We start from the raw sequence: 17,246 nt of genomic DNA, 5'->3' as shown, positions 1-17,246 counted from the left end.
CCTTCTTTCAAATAAAGTCATGTCCACAGGTTCCTGGATGTTGACATATCTTTTTAATGGGCCGCCACAACCCACCACAGTGGGAGATTGTTCTAGACAAAAAAGGAGACCAAGATATGCAACAACTAAATGCAATGTATACACCTAGACTGGATCCCGGATTTGAAGGGGGGAAAAGCGCTACCGTAATAATTTGTGTGTTATAGGCTATGGAATGATTATTCTGTTTTTAGGTGTGAAGATGGGAATAGGGTTGTGTAAGGGAATGTTCTTGTTCTTGGCAGGTGCCCACAGGAGCACCCTGAAGAGTGAAGTGTCGTGACGACCCAGACCTTCTTTCTAGCAGGTCAGTCCCACTGTCTTTGGTGCTGTTGTGGTGGAGGCAGGGGCTCCAGCTACTGGGTGAGTGAGACCAAGAAGGGTCACTTGCAGTTAAGTCATACCGCTTGTCAGAATAGAAACTGGGCCTCTCGCCGTGGCCTCCACTTGATCCTGCAGGTCTCTTGGAAGAGACTGTGCCTGATGAGAGCTTCTCCCCATTCCGAGGCAGAGAATGTTGTCTCCACAGAGATCCTGGAGCAGAAACTTCCGTCCTCTCAGCCTATGGCCTCCACATGGAGTTGGCCTTGCCAATCAAACATGGGTGCATGGGGTCTCCTGAACATACCCCATTTCCTAGCAGCTCCCCCATGGGCTCGATGCTTTTCAGTCAGTTTACAATTGGTAGGTCATTCAGTGGTCAGTAGGTCCCTGCCTGGGGAGGAGGCAGGGCCACCCCATGGGAAAGGATGAAGGAGGTCATGGCAGGCATTCTTCCTGGGCCAGCAGATAATGAGCCCTGTAGTCTTGAACAAGCCTGATGCTCTGGTCCAACAGCAGATCAGTGAGAACATTCGGTGCTAAGTCAATGCTAAGGCCTTGAGGGATGGGCCAGGATTTGGATGGCTAAACGGTAGGGAACATGATGGAGAACAATAGCTCCTTAGTAAGGCTAGGGCCGAAGAGGTTTGTGGGAAGGCTGTGGGCATCCTGAGCAGGTGGGACTGGTTTACGGAGGGTGGGAAAGCTAGGCAGAGGGGTTTACGCGCAAGATGGCTCACGTTGCAAGGAAAGAGCACCTAACCACAAATCAAGAAACCTGGTCCCAGGCCTGGGCCAGTCACTGGGCCGTGCTGTCCACATGGTTAAAGAAAGGGGTTGGTTTAAATGATCTCTGACATTTTTCCCAAGCATACAGGTTGTTGAGTAGGGGACTCAGGGAATAAAAGAAACATTCCTTAATGATCACGGTGGGTCCCAGAGCACTGCTCCCCAGGAGCCTGAAGCTCTTTCTTCACAGGGTGATGTGCCGAGATCCTCTGGCTGAGAAGGAGCAGCAGTCCCTACACAGAGAGGGGAAGGGACGGGGAAAGCAGGGGCAACCTGTCTTGGGCTGGTGCCGGAGCTGGAACACACGTGTGGTCCCATCTGCAGCTGAAGGATCCACTTTCGGAGGAGACCACAGTCAGGGAGTCCAAGGAGGGCAGTGATGTCCTCCCTACACCCCAACTCTCTGTTGATTCCGATTGCCCGAGAGGAGGTGTGGACTTGGCCCACCTGGCAGACTCCCTCCCTCCATACAATGTCTATGAGCTTTAGCTGGTCCCGCAGAAGGTTAGAGCAGGAAACTCTGGGACCCCAGGCACTCCTCCCCCTACTTTGCTAAAGAAGATGCTGTGGTGGGAGGCAGTACTTAACAATTCCATGGGCTGTGAAGAGGTGGGACCCTGGCTCATGGCCTCTGTTAGAGGAGCCCTGGTTGCCCCCTCTCTGACCAGGCACAGGCTGGAGCACATGCATGCCCCTGAAAGGAGCCAGGACAGGGGTTCCTGCACACCAGGCCAGCTGCCTGGAGCCTCCTTTCCATAATCATGACACTCTGCCATCCATCTCACCCTACTTCCTGTGGGGAGAGGCCTGGCGACAACTGAACGGTCAAGTTCAAAGAGTCTGCTACCCTACACACTGCCCTGCCTGCCGTCTGCCTGCGGGCCAAGCAGACACTCACCTGACAGCCGGGCCCAGCCGGTCCTGAGCTCCAGGAGGGGAGCGGGCGCATCCTCTCCCAGCCGGATAGGGCCATTGTCAGTGTCTGTTAGAAGTTCTCCCAGCGTGGCAAGGTGAATTTTCACAAAAAATGTACAGCAACGTTACTAGCAACCAGGGGAAGAAATAAAATGTTACTTGCACACAAAAAAGAAGAGGAAGAAGAGGAAGAGGAAGAAGGAGGAGAAGAAGAAGAGGGGGAGGAGGAAGAAGAAGAAGGAGAAGAAGAAGGGGAGGAGGAGGCAGAGGAGGAGGAGGGAGGGGACAAGGCAGAGGAAGAGGAAGAAACACTTGCACCCCTTAAGGGAACGCTCTCTGCAGCGCACTGCTGTCCTCCTGTCTGGCTGGAAGGACGGAAGGTGGAGAACGTGGAGATGGGGAAAGGGGGAGATAAGTGGGAGACTGAGGGAAGGGAGAAATAGAAGTGGAGAGATGAGAAGGTGAGGAGTGGGGTAGAGAGGAGAGAAGGGAGAAAGAGTCCGGAAACCAAGTAGGTCAGAGAAGGAGAGACAACCTCGCAGGCTTTTTCCTCTCAAGGATCCAAGGGCCGCCACGCAGGGAACTGAGCAGTGGAGAGATCCCTAGTCATACCCCGGAGCCTGCAGAATCCGGTTTGGTTCTTGTCTCAAGAGTCAAGCTCCGACACCTGGGTGGCTCAGTCGGTTAAGTGTCCGCCTTGGGCTCAGGTCATGATCCCAGGGTTCTGGGATTGAGCCGCACTCACTGGGAGTCTGGTTGTCCCTGTTCCCCTCCCCACTGCTTGGGCACACACGTGCTCTCTTTCTCTCTCTTTCTCAAATAAAATCTTAAAAAAAAAAAAAAGAGTCATGCTCAAAGCTGCTTAGGCTCTGGGAGATTTGGAACTGCCCTGGGGTCAGAATCCCCTGGCTAGGCTTGGGGGGGGGGGAGGGGATTCTCCCGGAGGGGGCCTCCTGGCCCTTCAACACCACCAGCAAATCAGACAACGGCTCCGTTCACACTTGCCTGTAAGAGGGGAGAAGGTACCTTTTTCAAACAGGTAGATGTTCTCTGTGTGCTTTCAATTTATGACCTAAGATCAGCCAAGACTCCTGAGAAGACTGAAAGGAAGAAGCAGTCAGCTCGGCTGACCAGGAACTGCCGGCGGAGGAAGGCCAGAAGCTGACAAAAGGAAGACGGACAGAGAATCTTTGTCCTCCCAGGGCTATGTTTGCGGTGGAAAAGAGGACATACACATTTAAAAGGACCTTAATATTTTTATTATTAATGATTTTACCAAAAGTTTCTATGAACTATTGTATAAGGTTTTTAAAAAAATTTTATTTTAAATAGGCTCCATACCCAACATGGGGCTCAAACTTACAACCCCAAGATCAAGAGTTGCATGCCCACCGACCGAGCCAGCCCGGCACCCTGTTATATGAGATAGTATGCTTTTGGCAGGAAGCAATACAAAACCCAACTCAGAATGTCCTAAACAATAAGGGGATTTTCAAGACCTAAATGTGAGACAGGAATCCATCAAAATCCTAGAGAAGAACATAGGCCGCAACCTCTGTGACCTCGGCCGCAGCAACTTCTTGCTAGACACGTCTCCAAAGGCAAGAGAAACAAAGGCAAAAATGAGCTATTGGGACTTCATCCAGATAAAAAGTTTGTTTTTTTTTTTTTAAAGATTTTATTTATTTATTTATTTGACAGAGACAGCCAGCTAGAGAGGGAACACAAGCAGGGGGAGTGGGAGAGGAAGAAGCAGGCTCCTAGCAGAGGAGCCTGAGTTGGGGCTCGATCCCAGAACGCTGGGATCACGCCCCGAGCCGAAGGCAGACGCTTAAGGACTGCGCCACCCAGGCGCCCCCAGATAAAAAGTTTTTGCGCAGCAAAGGAAATAGTTGATAAAACCAAAAGACAACCAGTGGGAGAGGATATTTGCAAATGTCTTATCAGATAAAGAGCTAGTATCCAAAATCTGTAAAGAACTTATCAAACTCAACCCCCAAAGAACAAATAATCCAATCAAGAAACGGGCAGAAGACATGAACAGACATTTCTCCAAAGAAGACATACAAATGGCCAACAGACACACGAAAAAATGCTCCACATCACTCGGCATCAGGGAAATACAAATCAAAACCACAATGAGATACCACCTCACACCAGTCAGAATGGCTACAATTAACAAGTCAGGAAACGACGGATGTTGGTGAGGATGTGGAGAAAGGGGACCCCTCTTACACTGTTGATGGGAATACAAGCTGGTACAGTCACTCTGGAAAACTGTGTGGAGGTTCCTCAAAAAGTTGAAACTAGAGCTACCCTATGACCCAGCAATTTGGGGTATTTACCCCAAAGATACAAATGTAGTGATCTGATGGGGCACCTGCCCCCCAATGTTTATAGCAGCAATGTCCACAATAGCCAAACTATGGAAAGAGCCCAGATGTCCATCGACAGATGAATGGATAAAGATGTGGTAAATATACACAATGGAATATTACTCAGCCATCAGAAAAATGAAATCTTGCCGTTTGCAATGATGTGGATGGAACTGGAGGGTATTATGTTAAGTGAAATAAGTCAATCAGAGAAAGACAATTATCATATGATCTCACTCGTATGTAGAATTTAAGAAACAAAACAGAGGATCATAGGGGAAAAGAAGAAAAAATAAAACAATATGAAACCAGAGACGGAGACAAACCTGAATCATAGGAAACAAACTGAGGGGTGCTGGAGGGGAGGGGGTGAGAGGATGGGGTAACTGGGTGATGGGCATTAAGGAGGGCACGTGATGTAATGAGCACTGGGTGTTATATAAGGCTGATGAATCACGACCTCTACCTCAGAAACCAATAATACACTATATGTTAGTTAATTGAATTTAAATTTAAAAAAATGAAAAAAACAAAAAAACAAACCCAAGGGGATTTTCAATCTCCCATAATGAGAAAACAAGAGGCAGAGAAGTTTCAAGGTTAATTCAGGGGCTCCACAGCCCACCAAACACCCAGGTTCTTTTCCTCTTTCTGCTCTGTCACACCCAGAGCGACAGCTTTTGTCCTCTTGTTTGTCCCCTCACGGTCGTAAGCCGACTGACTGCAGCACCATCGGGCAGCATGTCCTCACGCAATAAGAGGCAAGTATTGCAAGACAGAAGCTCCTTTCCCTGCATTCCTTTTCAAGAGCAAGGACATTTTTCTAAGAGCCTCTTCCCCCCGCCCCCCAACCAGCAGACGTTACCTCACCTCTCATCTCCGTCACTGCGTCGCGTGCCGGTTCCCTCACCAATCCCTGGCGAGAGAACGGGAATCACCTTCACCAGCTTGGACTGATTCACCCTGGTGGTGGAGAGACCCCGCTTCCCCGACGCCCACGGGGCCTGACACCTGAACAGAGCCAGGCTGCGTGGGCAGGTAAATCCGCCAGCTGGGCTGCGTGACCGTGGCTGCCGCGTGCGACAGTGTCTTCAGACGTGGGACCCATGCTGCCTCGAATTAAGGTTGCGCCTCTGTGCTCTGTCTCTACAGTGGGGAGGGGAAGGGGGGACAAGAAGGCTACATGGAATCCCTACGGTATCCCAGTGACTCGCACCAATTAGATTCTCCAAAAACACTGAACGAGTGCAACTGAAAAATGGAAATGATCGTTGTAACGTGTAACTGGCTGTGATTACCTTTGCCAAGGGCATTTTAGTATTAGCTTACTGTCAGGCTAGACATCTCCTGTGAGCCAAATGAGGTATCTGGTAAGAACAGAGTGTGGGGAGGGAGGCGAAGGGTGACAGCAATGACACTGAATTTCACCCACCTACACACCCTCAGCGAATTAGACTAATGCATGAGTATAGACAAGACTCCGGTGTAATTAGGATAGCTTTACATTCTGTCCTCACGTGGAAGAGAATGAAAAAGAAACCTTCTGGTGGTGAGACAGGTGTTTAAAAGCATTCTCTGTATTATGTATGACTCAAGAGATGAGCCTCTGGAGAGGGTCGCTGTTGCTGGGTGTCTCCCTCCTGCTGCAGACCCGGAGGGAACGGTGGAGGAGGAAAAAACCGTTTTCCCAGAGCCCGCTCAGGACTGACAAAGTCAGAGACCCCAGGCTCTTGAACGAATGGGACAGTGACAGGCTAATAAGATTCAGCAAAGAGGACTTCCTCCATGCGGGAAAAGGTGGGAACTTTCTCCACCCCAGCACGCAGGGGCTGTATTCCCTTCACCTTGTGCTGCCCAGGCACTGGGCTCCAGGAGCCCCCCGCCGGGGTCGTCTCTGCCGGCTTCACCTTGTGGCCTTGGCTGACAAGAGCTGACCGTCCTGGCCCCGGTGCTCTGGGCGGGAGCTGCCCCGTCCGCACGGGGGCTGGTGTCTTGTCGGCAGGAGTCCAGGCCGGTGGTAGCACTACGCTGCAAAGACACTGTCTGTCCACGAGCCGAGCATGGATTCGCTGGGCTCAGAGAGAGGCCTGGACCAAAAAAGCCCCTTCACTGGAGAAGCCACAGCCTGGACTGTGGGAACCAGTGCCATTCTGGATCATCCTGCTGCCACTGGGCCTGGGAAAGCGGCTCCTAGAAAATGATCTGACAATCGAGAGTGGCCGTGGCTCCGCCCAGGGCTCCGTGCAAAGGCTCCCTGCAAGGGCTGGCCTCTGGCGGGCCTCAGGCCCCACAAGACCCAAGATGTGGCCCTTGTCCCCTCTTGGGAGACTACTTGGCAGAGTGGAGTGAGCCAGGGCTTTGGAATTGGAGCTCTGGAGTCAAATTTCCATTTGACCACTCGATCCGTAGCCTTATGCTAGGGATTTTAGCTGAGTTTCAACTTCCTCAGCTGTGGAAATGCTGTAACAACATCATCTCCAGGGGCGTTGCGAAGATCATGAAACACTCCTACCCTGACGGAGCCTCCCGTTCCTCCCACAACCCCACTCGGAGTGGCCGCACACCTTCCAGACGTCAGAGGCCTGAAGACAGGCTCTCTGCAAGAGGATCCCACCTGGCCACCTCTGCACCAGCACGGGGCTGTCTGACAGGTTCCCACTGGAGGAGAGGCCTTTGCGGCCTGCTTCCCAAATGCAGAACAGTAAGTAGACAGCCCGCACATGTCCCTCCCGGCCATTCGCTCCTCACCCCAGCTCAAAGCAACCAGGCCTGGGCCCCCGGGGCCCTCTGTGGCCAGCAGCCTCCAGGGGCAGCAGCAGATTGCTCCTCTGCTCGGGTCAGCTGAGGGCAACCTAAGCCCTCTGTCCACACAGCCAGAAGTTGGGGCCCCAGACAATCTCGAAGCCTGCACTCTTAGCCTTTCTCCATTTATCCCCATCAAGTCTCAGCAGCATCAGCCATGGCAGCCGTTCTGAGTCCAGACTTTCCATTTGTGCTCAAGGGCAGATCAGATGATTGTCAGCCACAAAGCGTTGCCCTAGACCTTGGGGTATATTTGTTCTTGCTGCAGGCTAACTTCTATTCACTCTCTCACCGACACAGGAGGGGAAAAAAAAAATCATTGCAAGGACAGATCCCTCCCCAACCACTGGCACTTTGCTCTTCCAATTCCCCGGGGCTCTGTTCCACTGGAATATTTTTTCTCAACCAAATTCTTCTCTCACCTTCTTTCACCCCCACACCACTGTGGCTGCTTAAAGGTTCCCAACATTTTTCACATCTTGGCACATGCAGAAAATAATTTATCTGTAAAGGCTTACTGAGGTCACTGGAGGGGTCGTTCCTGGTCAGGGGTGATTGGCCCCAGGGGTTCCAGGCTATCTTCAGGTTTCACCAGCTTGTTTGAAGACTGAGAGATTACACTTAGCAACCCCTAAACACCATTCTCAGGGCACTGTGCTTGGGAAATGCTGGCTTAGCGAATGGACCTCTCCGGTACCACGGGGTGTCACGCTCGGCTGAAGCGGGGTGATGTATCCACTCCTTCTCGCATGTGAGTGCCCAGGGTCCTCCAGGGCTCGAACAGCAGCAACTGGCAGATCTCCTAAATTGGGAAAATCTCCAGGTGCCCCTCTGGTGGCTGGGCTGCCTGACCTTTCCGAGGTTCATTTTCATCCCAGACGCCCATGGCCTGGCTGCAGGAGGAATCCGGCCCATCTGGTAAGTGGCAATAGCTGCCTTCGTGCTCAAGGATGGGGCTGGGCTGGACCTTGCCCTGTGGAAGACCGCGGCGGCTCTAACGATGGAAGCTGTAAGAACCTCCCCGGTAGTGAGTTGAAGCACCTTGGGCACGAGGCAGTACTGTGCTCCCACATGGAACGTGCATGTTTTTTTAGATGCTTTCCTCAGAGACTCAGGGGTGAAGACACCAGTGGGAAAAGAGGGAAGGGCATGTTGTCCCAACAAAATACGGTCAGTCATGGAGCGAAGGCGAACACATCTGCAGCTCTGTACCGGTCCCCATCTCCTACTACTTGTGTTGCATTCCCGTTCAGGCGGGATCCAAGCACCAAAACTGGTTCCTCCCTTCTGCCCGAGGCCCAGCCCTTTCCATTGCTCAGTTCCACCTTACCAGCTACGCTACTGGTCCCTGAGTACCCATGACCACCACTGACGTCCGGCCGCGCATTCATGCCTCGCCTTCCCCCACCCTCACCTCATCAAGAACCACCCCGCTTCTCACACGTACTTGGAAGAGGGTCCAAATTAGGGGATCTTCCCTCTCCAAGCTTTCCTACACACACACATCATTCCATTTTCCTTCCTTTCTTGCTGCAGCTATATTCCCCAGGACACAAACTGGGTCAAGTACCAATACTGTAACAACTTGTGACTACTGCAATTGTGTCTCAGCCAGCTCCACTTTCTCCAAGCAGTAACTTCGAGTGCAATCTTACTTGCCATTGTAGGGTTTGGCTAAGTATGGAATAAATCAGCACAATCCCAGCCCTTCCCACCCCACCTGACTGTAATACGTCATTAAACCCTGACAGCAATAGTTTCAGTAGCCTGGCTGGTTCCTTGAATCTTGGCTCCGCCGTCTACCAGGTCACCTAACCCCTTGCTACTTCACATGTAGTCCCAGCAGACCGAGAGCAGGAGCTGGAAGCTTGTTAAAAAATGCAGTGTCTAAAGCTCCCCTTCAAACCTATAGATTCGGATCGACATCTTATTATCGACACGTGATTCATATCCACACTGAAGCTGGAGGAACACTGGCCCAATCTGACGCCGTTGCCTCGCTTACGATAGGAACGTATCACCGCTCATCAATCCGGGTCTTCAGTGAAACAGACAAACCACTGAGCACCGTGCCTGGCGCAGAGAGCACCTGCGGTGCCCATCAAATGACTGGGTCGGTCCTCTGCCAGCCCCCTCCAAACCCAATTGGCCTTAAATTAAGTGGGGCTAGTATTTACTGTGATACAGAAGCCAGCCTGACATTTAAAATAGAAACATCACTTTTATTGACAAGTTAGGGCCACAACAGACAGCTTCCAGAACAGAAATAAGACAGTCCCAAGACAACAGAGTGTAAAATCAGAGCAGACAGGTTAATACTCTTCACCCTCATCCTCTCCCTCAGCACTATCGGCTCCAACCTCCTCATAATCCTTCTCCAGGGCAGCCATGTCCTCACGGGCCTCAGAAAACTCTCCTTCCTCCATGCCCTCCCCCACATACCAGTGAACAAAGGCACGCTTGGCATACATCAGGTCAAACTTGTGGTCCAGGCGAGCCCAGGCCTCAGCGATGGCTGTGGTGTTGCTCAGCATACACACAGCCCGCTGGACTTTGGCCAGGTCTCCGCCAGGTACCACAGTGGGAGGCTGGTAATTAATGCCCACTTTGAAGCCAGTGGGGCACCAGTCCACGAACTGGATGCTGCGCTTGGTCTTGATGGTGGCAATGGCAGCATTGACATCTTTGGGAACCACGTCGCCACGGTACAACAGGCAGCAAGCCATGTATTTACCATGGCGAGGGTCACATTTCACCATCTGGTTGGCTGGCTCAAAGCATGCGTTGGTGATCTCTGCTACAGAAAGCTGTTCATGGTAGGCTTTCTCAGCAGAGATGACAGGGGCATAGGTGGCCAGAGGGAAGTGGATGCGGGGATAGGGCACCAGGTTGGTCTGGAATTCTGTCAGATCAACATTCAGGGCTCCATCAAATCTGAGGGAAGCAGTGATGGAGGACACAATCTGGCTAATAAGGCGGTTAAGGTTAGTGTAGGTTGGGCGTTCAATATCGAGGTTTCTACGACAGATGTCATAGATGGCCTCGTTGTCTACCATGAAGGCACAATCAGAGTGCTCCAGGGTGGTGTGGGTAGTGAGGATGGAGTTGTAGGGCTCAACTACAGCTGTGGAAACCTGGGGGGCTGGGTAAATGGAGAACTCCAGCTTGGACTTCTTGCCATAATCGACAGAGAGACGTTCCATCAGCAGGGAGGTGAACCCGGAACCAGTTCCCCCTCCAAAGCTGTGGAACACCAAGAAGCCCTGAAGACCTGTGCACTGGTCAGCCTGCAAAAGAAACGTTTTAATTTTAGCCTTGGTGAAAATTGCAATGACTTCTTTGAATCCATAATTACACTGACTGAGATTTTTTAAAAAAAATTTTTCAAGTTTTTATTTAAGTAACCACTACACTCAATGTGGGGCTCAAACTCACAACCCTGAGATCAAGAGTTGCACATTCTTCTGGCTGAGCCAGCCAGGCGCCCCTGATCGAGATTTTTTTTTTAATCTTCTGAGCAATATTTGCTAAGAGAGCAATTGTAACGAGCTTCTAAGTGCTAAAATTCAGAGAAACTTTTCACAGTTTCTGGGGGGGTGTGGAATCTGCTAAACAGCTATTTAAAAATGAACTGTTTTCATTTCTGCAGAGGGATCATGAGGTCTGGACTGGATGCAAGGTCCAAGTCTGAGTCACTGGGAGGGCAACCGCTGGTGCCCTTGCTGTGACCGCCGGCAAGGGCAACTTCTCCAGCTGGAGAGCTACCAAGGGCAGGCCTGGGACCCCCAGCCCCGTACAACAGAGGTCTTAGAAAGATCTGGCAGCTGCCTTCCGAGCTGGGAGAGGACAGAACAGCCAAGTTCCAACGCCCTGGTGTTAGGAGTCAGGCTGGGTCCGGATCCGGCTCTACCAGTTTCTTGCTGTGTGTGGCTTCGACCACGTTTATTTCCCAATCTCAGTTTTCTCATTTATTAATGGAGAACAGTAACCTAAGTGAGTACTTGGAATAGTGCTTGACACAGTAAACACTAGTTATCGGAAAGCCTGCTGATTTGCAAAAGGTGACATGCTGCCACAGTTCCATGAGACCTAACGTCACTGGGGCTTTCTACCGCTTAACTGCGCCATTCTGGTTAACAAACCGCCATTCTGTGAAAGGATGATTTTCACTTTCCAAAGTTTCCTGCTGACAATCCTCACTTCTCCAAAGTGCTGAGATTTGTGGAATTCTCTGCCAATCCCTCAGTTTACTTCTCCTGCGGGTCCATACTCCGAATGGGATCAATGAACACGGCAGACTCACAGTACCAATTAAATCACTAAGCCTCCTGTGGACACAGTAGTAACACCAAGGACGAATACAGTTGTTCTGGTAGTCAATCAACTTTACTCCAGAGCCCTCGATGGGTTTTACTAGGTTTATTTGTCCCTAAAGGCAGGTCCTGATTTCCAAGTCAGTGCTTGTAGCTGAAGCTTGATTTGTGAATGCAGGAACCATCACCCCAATTTTGCTAGGAAGACTACGATAAACATCTGGAAAAGTCTGAAGCTGTGAATGATGCAAGGCCATTCTTTTTAAACTAGACCAGTTGTGGCCAGGCTTAGAATGTGACTTTCCTGACAAGCTACTCTACCCAAGCTTTTATTCTTGATTTTTGGTTAATTACTTACAAGCTGCCCACATGCCTGAGGAGCAAAGAGTCATCTGATTGCCAGACTCTTAATTAGAATGATCCAAACAAAACACTTACCAACTTTACTGATGTGAATACTGTTGCCTAAGATTTTTCTGACACAGTGCCACTCCACATGGCCCTGAGCTCTAGTGGAAAAGAAAGCCTACTGCTTTCCGTGATTAGATTTCAATACTTTCCAATTTTCAGTGACACTAGCTTCTGTAATAAGGGAGCTCCCTTGATTCCACTTTCAGTGTTGTTGAAAGTTTCCAGTGTCTGCCATTTCTAGTCAGTGTTATACTGGCTTCTTGTGCTCTGAACTTCCTATATTAATATAAGGTACCAAACATAATGTAATCCAATATATATGTAATATATAATATATATCCAGTGTGTGTGTGTGTGTGTGTGTGTTTAGGACTTTGATCAATAAGTACACGTCACAGTCCACCACCTACTCACTCAATGTGACTAAGATGACCTAAAAAGGGGCATCTAAGCTTGAAATAGGGAAGCTGATTAATATGAACAAGGATGTTTAATGGTGTTAAATATCAAAAATGTTAAAAGGCTCCCTGGTCCTCACCTTGACTTTAGGTAAATCACCCTAACTGCCTTGAGCAATTGCCCAAGTCTGCTTTGTTAGACTTAGAAATAGGCAATGGAGAACTTAACCCTGCCCCGAACAGTTGTTGCATAACCCAGGACCATCTGGTTTAAAATCTGGTTACTTAGTGAGCACTCAATGGCTCATTTCAGGGTGCAAAGAAGGATTCTTATAGTTTGGTCTCTCTTAAAGCTATAAGAGAAACTCACACCCCACTTAAAATTAAACACTGTTTACCAGCTTCCGGATTCGGTCCAAGACGAGGTCAATGATCTCCTTGCCAATGGTGTAGTGCCCACGGGCGTAGTTGTTGGCAGCATCTTCCTTGCCTGTGATGAGCTGCTCAGGGTGGAAGAGCTGGCGGTAGGTGCCAGTGCGAACTTCATCTGGAAAAGGAAAACAAAGCAGCCGCCCATCACTCACCGCCTGCACAAGCCTGCTCGACCCCAGGGTGTCCATGGAGCCTCAAGACAGACCCCCTGTCCCGGACCCTCGGGCGCTCACTGGGGTTACTGAAGCCAACTCACCAATGACTGTGGGTTCCAAGTCTACAAACACGGCCCTGGGCACATGCTTGCCAGCGCCCGTCTCACTGAAGAAGGTGTTGAAGGAGTCATCTCCTCCCCCGATGGTCTTGTCACTTGGCATCTGGCCATCGGGCTGAATGCCGTGTTCCAGGCAATAGAGCTCCCAGCAGGCATTGCCGATCTGGACACCAGCCTGGCCGACGTGGATGGAGATGCACTCACGCTGCGGGAAGAAAGGAAAATACCAGAATAGTATAGATCAGATGGGACATTTAGGAATGATTCACACCTAAGTGACTAATTAACCTTCAGGATAGATAATCACCTTTCTGGAAGTCACTCCTGCCCAAGGTTTATTTCAAAAGCAAGAGCCTTTGCTGACTAATTCAGAGAAAATGCTTTGCAAAACCAAAGATATGTTAATGAACTACTAGGCAAGACAGAGATCAGACCCTGGCTTTGTAGTCGTGTTAGATATTGAAGGTCAGGTTTCTACTATTTCAGAAAGACAGAAGCCGGTCTATAGCAATACATTTCCCCCAGCTCCTGGGAAACACGCCTGCTGATCCCTTCAAGGCATGCAAAATTCCCCTCCGCAGCTCTGATTCATTTTGGGATTGTGTAACTGTTGAGCTCATTCTTGTCCCTCTTTAATCCTATTCTTTGAAAGACAAGAGCTTCTACTTCTCCCTTTAAAACCAGTTTAAACCAGCAAACTACAGCCATATGACTCATGGAGAAAATGCCAGATAAGCAGCACTTAGCTGTAGTTTAAAAACTGTGGTCAGAGGCAGCTTTTTAACCCTGTGGAAGAACTTAATCTTAAGGAAGAACATTTTTTCCTTCACTATCAACACATCTTGAGTAGGGAGGGTTGGAGACACATCGAAATAAAAGCCAGAGAAGTGTCAACAAGGCTTGACTAATAGCTTAAGAAATTGTTTCCTACCGAAACATGCACACTTCTATCTCTGGCACTGTGGGAAAAAGTGTATGGTGTCAAGTATTTAATGATATTGGGAAAATGTTTTCCTTTCCTTGATGAACAAGATCGTTTGTAAGTTTCCAAACGCATTCCTGCATAGTAAAATAGGCCGTGAACATAGAAGCTAGGCCTCCAGATTTAAAAGGAAAACAAAAAATGGGGGTTTACTGTATTTCACCGTATGTCAGATGAGCTACTCTGCAGACTAGCAGAGGACTTTCAAAATACTGACAAATACCTACCTTTTACATTTTCCCCAAATAACAAGGTTTCAAGTTTTTAAAAGCTGCTAACAGGAAACTAGTTAGAGAAAACTCAACACCACTAAGATTTCAAAGGGCTTAGTTTCATAACCTGAGATAATAAAAACCCCAATCACCCACAACCTTTGACTTATGGTCCCCTCCTTCCCACCTACACTCCTCATAAAACACCCATGGTCTCCTGACCACATCACTGGGCTCATTATTACCTGTGTCTACTCGCCCAGCTCTAGGGCTGTGGGAGAAAGGGGAGTTGGTTGTTCTAATGAACCTATGACTATTTACCATTGCATCATGTTTACCTTTAACTGGACTTTGGAAACTCTACAGCCCAGGAAAGCTGGAGAGAGAATCGGTCCATGACAGCTCCAGGCCCAAGGAGATCCAGTATTTGAGAAAGCCTTTCATTCTAACAAAGCGTTTCTTCTACTAACTTTTGAGCCCCAAACAACTTTCACTGTCCAACAGTCTTAACTGCTTTCTCGTTTAGACCATGGCCACTGCTTGCCCTCCACTCTCCCCTGGTCACTTGAGAGATGAAGTGAGACACAGGCGATGGACTCACTTAGTCTAGCTTTCACTAGATAAGCAGCCACTGCCTCTAGTAAAAAACTATTAATCTAGCCAGTGTTTGCCTAAATCCGTCTGCTGCTGTTGCTCTCCTGCCCTTCTTTAAAAAGCCCCCTTATTTTCTGAACCACAGTCTTACCAGTATCTTTCCACCTCCCTTGCTGAAAAGAACTCAATCTGTTACAGCAAGACTTAGTTTTGACAACTGTGGTGGTCTCTGAAGAGGGTGACTGGTCTGTTCACTGTATCCCCTTTTCTTTGAAGATACTATTTTGAAACCTTTGATACACAAATACGAGCTTAAAAACATGATTTACTTTGGGTAGACCTCTAACAGACCTTCTGTAAGAACACACTGTTGGTACTTGTTTACTCAGCGGTTTTATAAGAAAACATCTTTTTAGGGACTATCGTTTTTAAAAACCTGGCCTAAGTACAAAGCTTCAGCTATAAACATCCCACTACATTAACATGAGAATTGCAAAATTAGACAAGGTGACGGTTAATAATTCCCTTAAAAGGAGCAGGCTGCCTACATCCTTCAGGTGGATTGATGCAATTGGAAGCTTTCCCCAGGGACCAGCCACAGGTGACTCAGCAGGGAGTCACCGGGCGCCGGAGAGGGGGCGCCAGGGAGTGGATGCACCTTCGGGACCGGACTGCATAAGGCACTGGGAAGGTGAGGTCATTTAGGGAAATGGAGGGGAGGGATTTTTAGTTTTCACAAGGTCCTTGGGGGCCAATGTGAAGGCTCCCTGGTCTGCCTTCGGCTGTGGTGGGCCCTGGGGCGATGCCCTCTCACTAGGATCTGGAGGGCTTTCCACTTCCCCCAAAGGCAGTGTCCTGGCCGCGTTTACGAGCCTGAAAAGTTTGCCGGTGAACTCGGCTTTCCCAGCCTGGCCATCAGAAGCCAGTTTCCTGGGAGGCGTCCGGAACGCGGCCCCACGTGCACCCGGGTTCCACCGCCCCTTCAGACTGTTCTCAGCCCCCACGCCACGTCCCGGGGACCCCCACTCACCATGACTGAAACTTATAGGGTTCCGAGGGGCTGAAGGAGGCGAGGGGACGACGACAAGGTTCTCCCGCTAACAGACTACCAAGGAGTCCGGGGGAGAAGTGGTAAGAGACAGGCCCGCCCCCGAGGGACCCTATATACCCCTCCCCGGCCACGTGGCCAGGGGGGCGGGCCCCTGACCCCGCCCCGGCCGCTGCGGCCCCGCCTCCCAGCCTGCGGCCCCTGGCCCGACGCCAGGTTGCACCGGCCCGCGGAGAGAGGAGGGCCGCGCGGCGCTGATTGGTGGGTTCAAAAGTTCAAACCAAACTCTTCGGAAGGATCCAGATCCAGGAAGGGAGGAGACATCCTGGGGCCAGGGAAGGGCGGCTGGGGCGGCGAGAGTGGAGACGGCGATTGAAAGGAAAAGGAAAGCGAAGCATCTGCCGGGTTCTCAGTGGGTTCCGGGGGAGGTGACGGGTGTTGGGGGGGCGTCAGGTGGGCAAAGGCGCAGCGGGAAACGGGCCGGTGCAGGGAGCGCAGCCCCTCCCGCAGAGCGCCCCGCCCCGCCCCGGGGTCTCCAGACCCTCGAGCGGCGGACCGCGAGACCGACAGCCAGTCCCCGCCGCACACCTCCCGGTGAGGCCGGGCCTGCCAGCCGCCCGCGGGTCTGCGAGGCCGCCCGTTCCCTCTTGCAGAGCCCTGGCGCCGGCTTCTCTCGCGGCTGAGGGATTCCGGAGAGAGAAGGCCTTGCTCCCTGTTCCAGCTCTTAATTACCACCAGCTGGCTTGAAGCCCGTATTCTCTTTTCTCGTTTTCCTACCTTCCTTTAGATGAACCTTTTGTCCCTAACAACAGTCTCCTTCCAGTTGGTGCAAACGCAGTTTTATCGGTTCGTTATAATAGCTTCGATTTTTGATTGCTTACTATTCCGAGCAGTTGGAATTTCACACTCTATCAATCACATTTCATCCTTACGACAAACCCTGTGAGTTATCCCTATTTTACAGATGAGGAAACGAGGACTATGAGGAATTAAACTAGTTTAAGGTCACACAGCTGGAGTAATGGAGTTGCCCGTAAGTCCTCATTACCTTGTACAGCGTCATGGTCAATATACCGCACTGACCGTCTCTGCAAAGGTTTATTTCTCAGAAGCAGCCTTTATTTCAGTTGTTTTTCTTTCTTTGCAACTTCATCGTGTTATCTTAGCTCTTCACCCTCTCGGGGTGATAGAGTGTATGGAAATATTAAGAGAACAAAAGTGACTGCTCTACAGAATAGAAGTTATAGGGCTTTTTTCTGAAGTAGAAAAAGTCAAAATGAAAGGAAAAATGGGTTTTGGGTACAAAATAAGCAGAACTCAAGATACACCCCAACTCATACA

General features: G+C 50.1%; 1 protein-coding gene across 1 annotated transcript; it reads right to left on the bottom strand.

Annotated features, from left to right (window-relative positions):
* Nucleotides 1-9,442: 9,442 nt before the first annotated feature.
* On the bottom strand, nucleotides 9,443-16,033 carry LOC113257654 (tubulin alpha-1C chain). The gene is made up of 4 exons (XM_026501960.4): nucleotides 15,888-16,033; nucleotides 13,052-13,274; nucleotides 12,762-12,910; nucleotides 9,443-10,528 (listed from the first exon to the last, which is right to left on the bottom strand). The coding sequence occupies exons 1-4, from the start codon at nucleotides 15,888-15,890 to the stop codon at nucleotides 9,554-9,556; spliced, it is 1,350 nt and encodes a 449-aa protein (XP_026357745.1). The 5' UTR covers nucleotides 15,891-16,033; the 3' UTR covers nucleotides 9,443-9,553.
* Nucleotides 16,034-17,246: the final 1,213 nt, after the last annotated feature.

This window comes from Ursus arctos, unplaced genomic scaffold, assembly GCF_023065955.2.
Source record: "Ursus arctos isolate Adak ecotype North America unplaced genomic scaffold, UrsArc2.0 scaffold_26, whole genome shotgun sequence".
In the NCBI taxonomy this organism is placed as follows: Eukaryota; Metazoa; Chordata; class Mammalia; order Carnivora; family Ursidae; genus Ursus; species Ursus arctos.
This window is presented reverse-complemented; position numbering and strand designations above follow the sequence as displayed.

Coding starts and splice junctions, on each gene's coding strand:
- LOC113257654 (XM_026501960.4), bottom strand. Junction 12,911..13,051: donor CTTGGAACCCACAGTCATTG/GTGAGTTGGCTT, acceptor TTCCTTTTCCAG/ATGAAGTTCGCACTGGCACC. Junction 10,529..12,761: donor TGGACCGAATCCGGAAGCTG/GTAAACAGTGTT, acceptor TTTCTTTTGCAG/GCTGACCAGTGCACAGGTCT.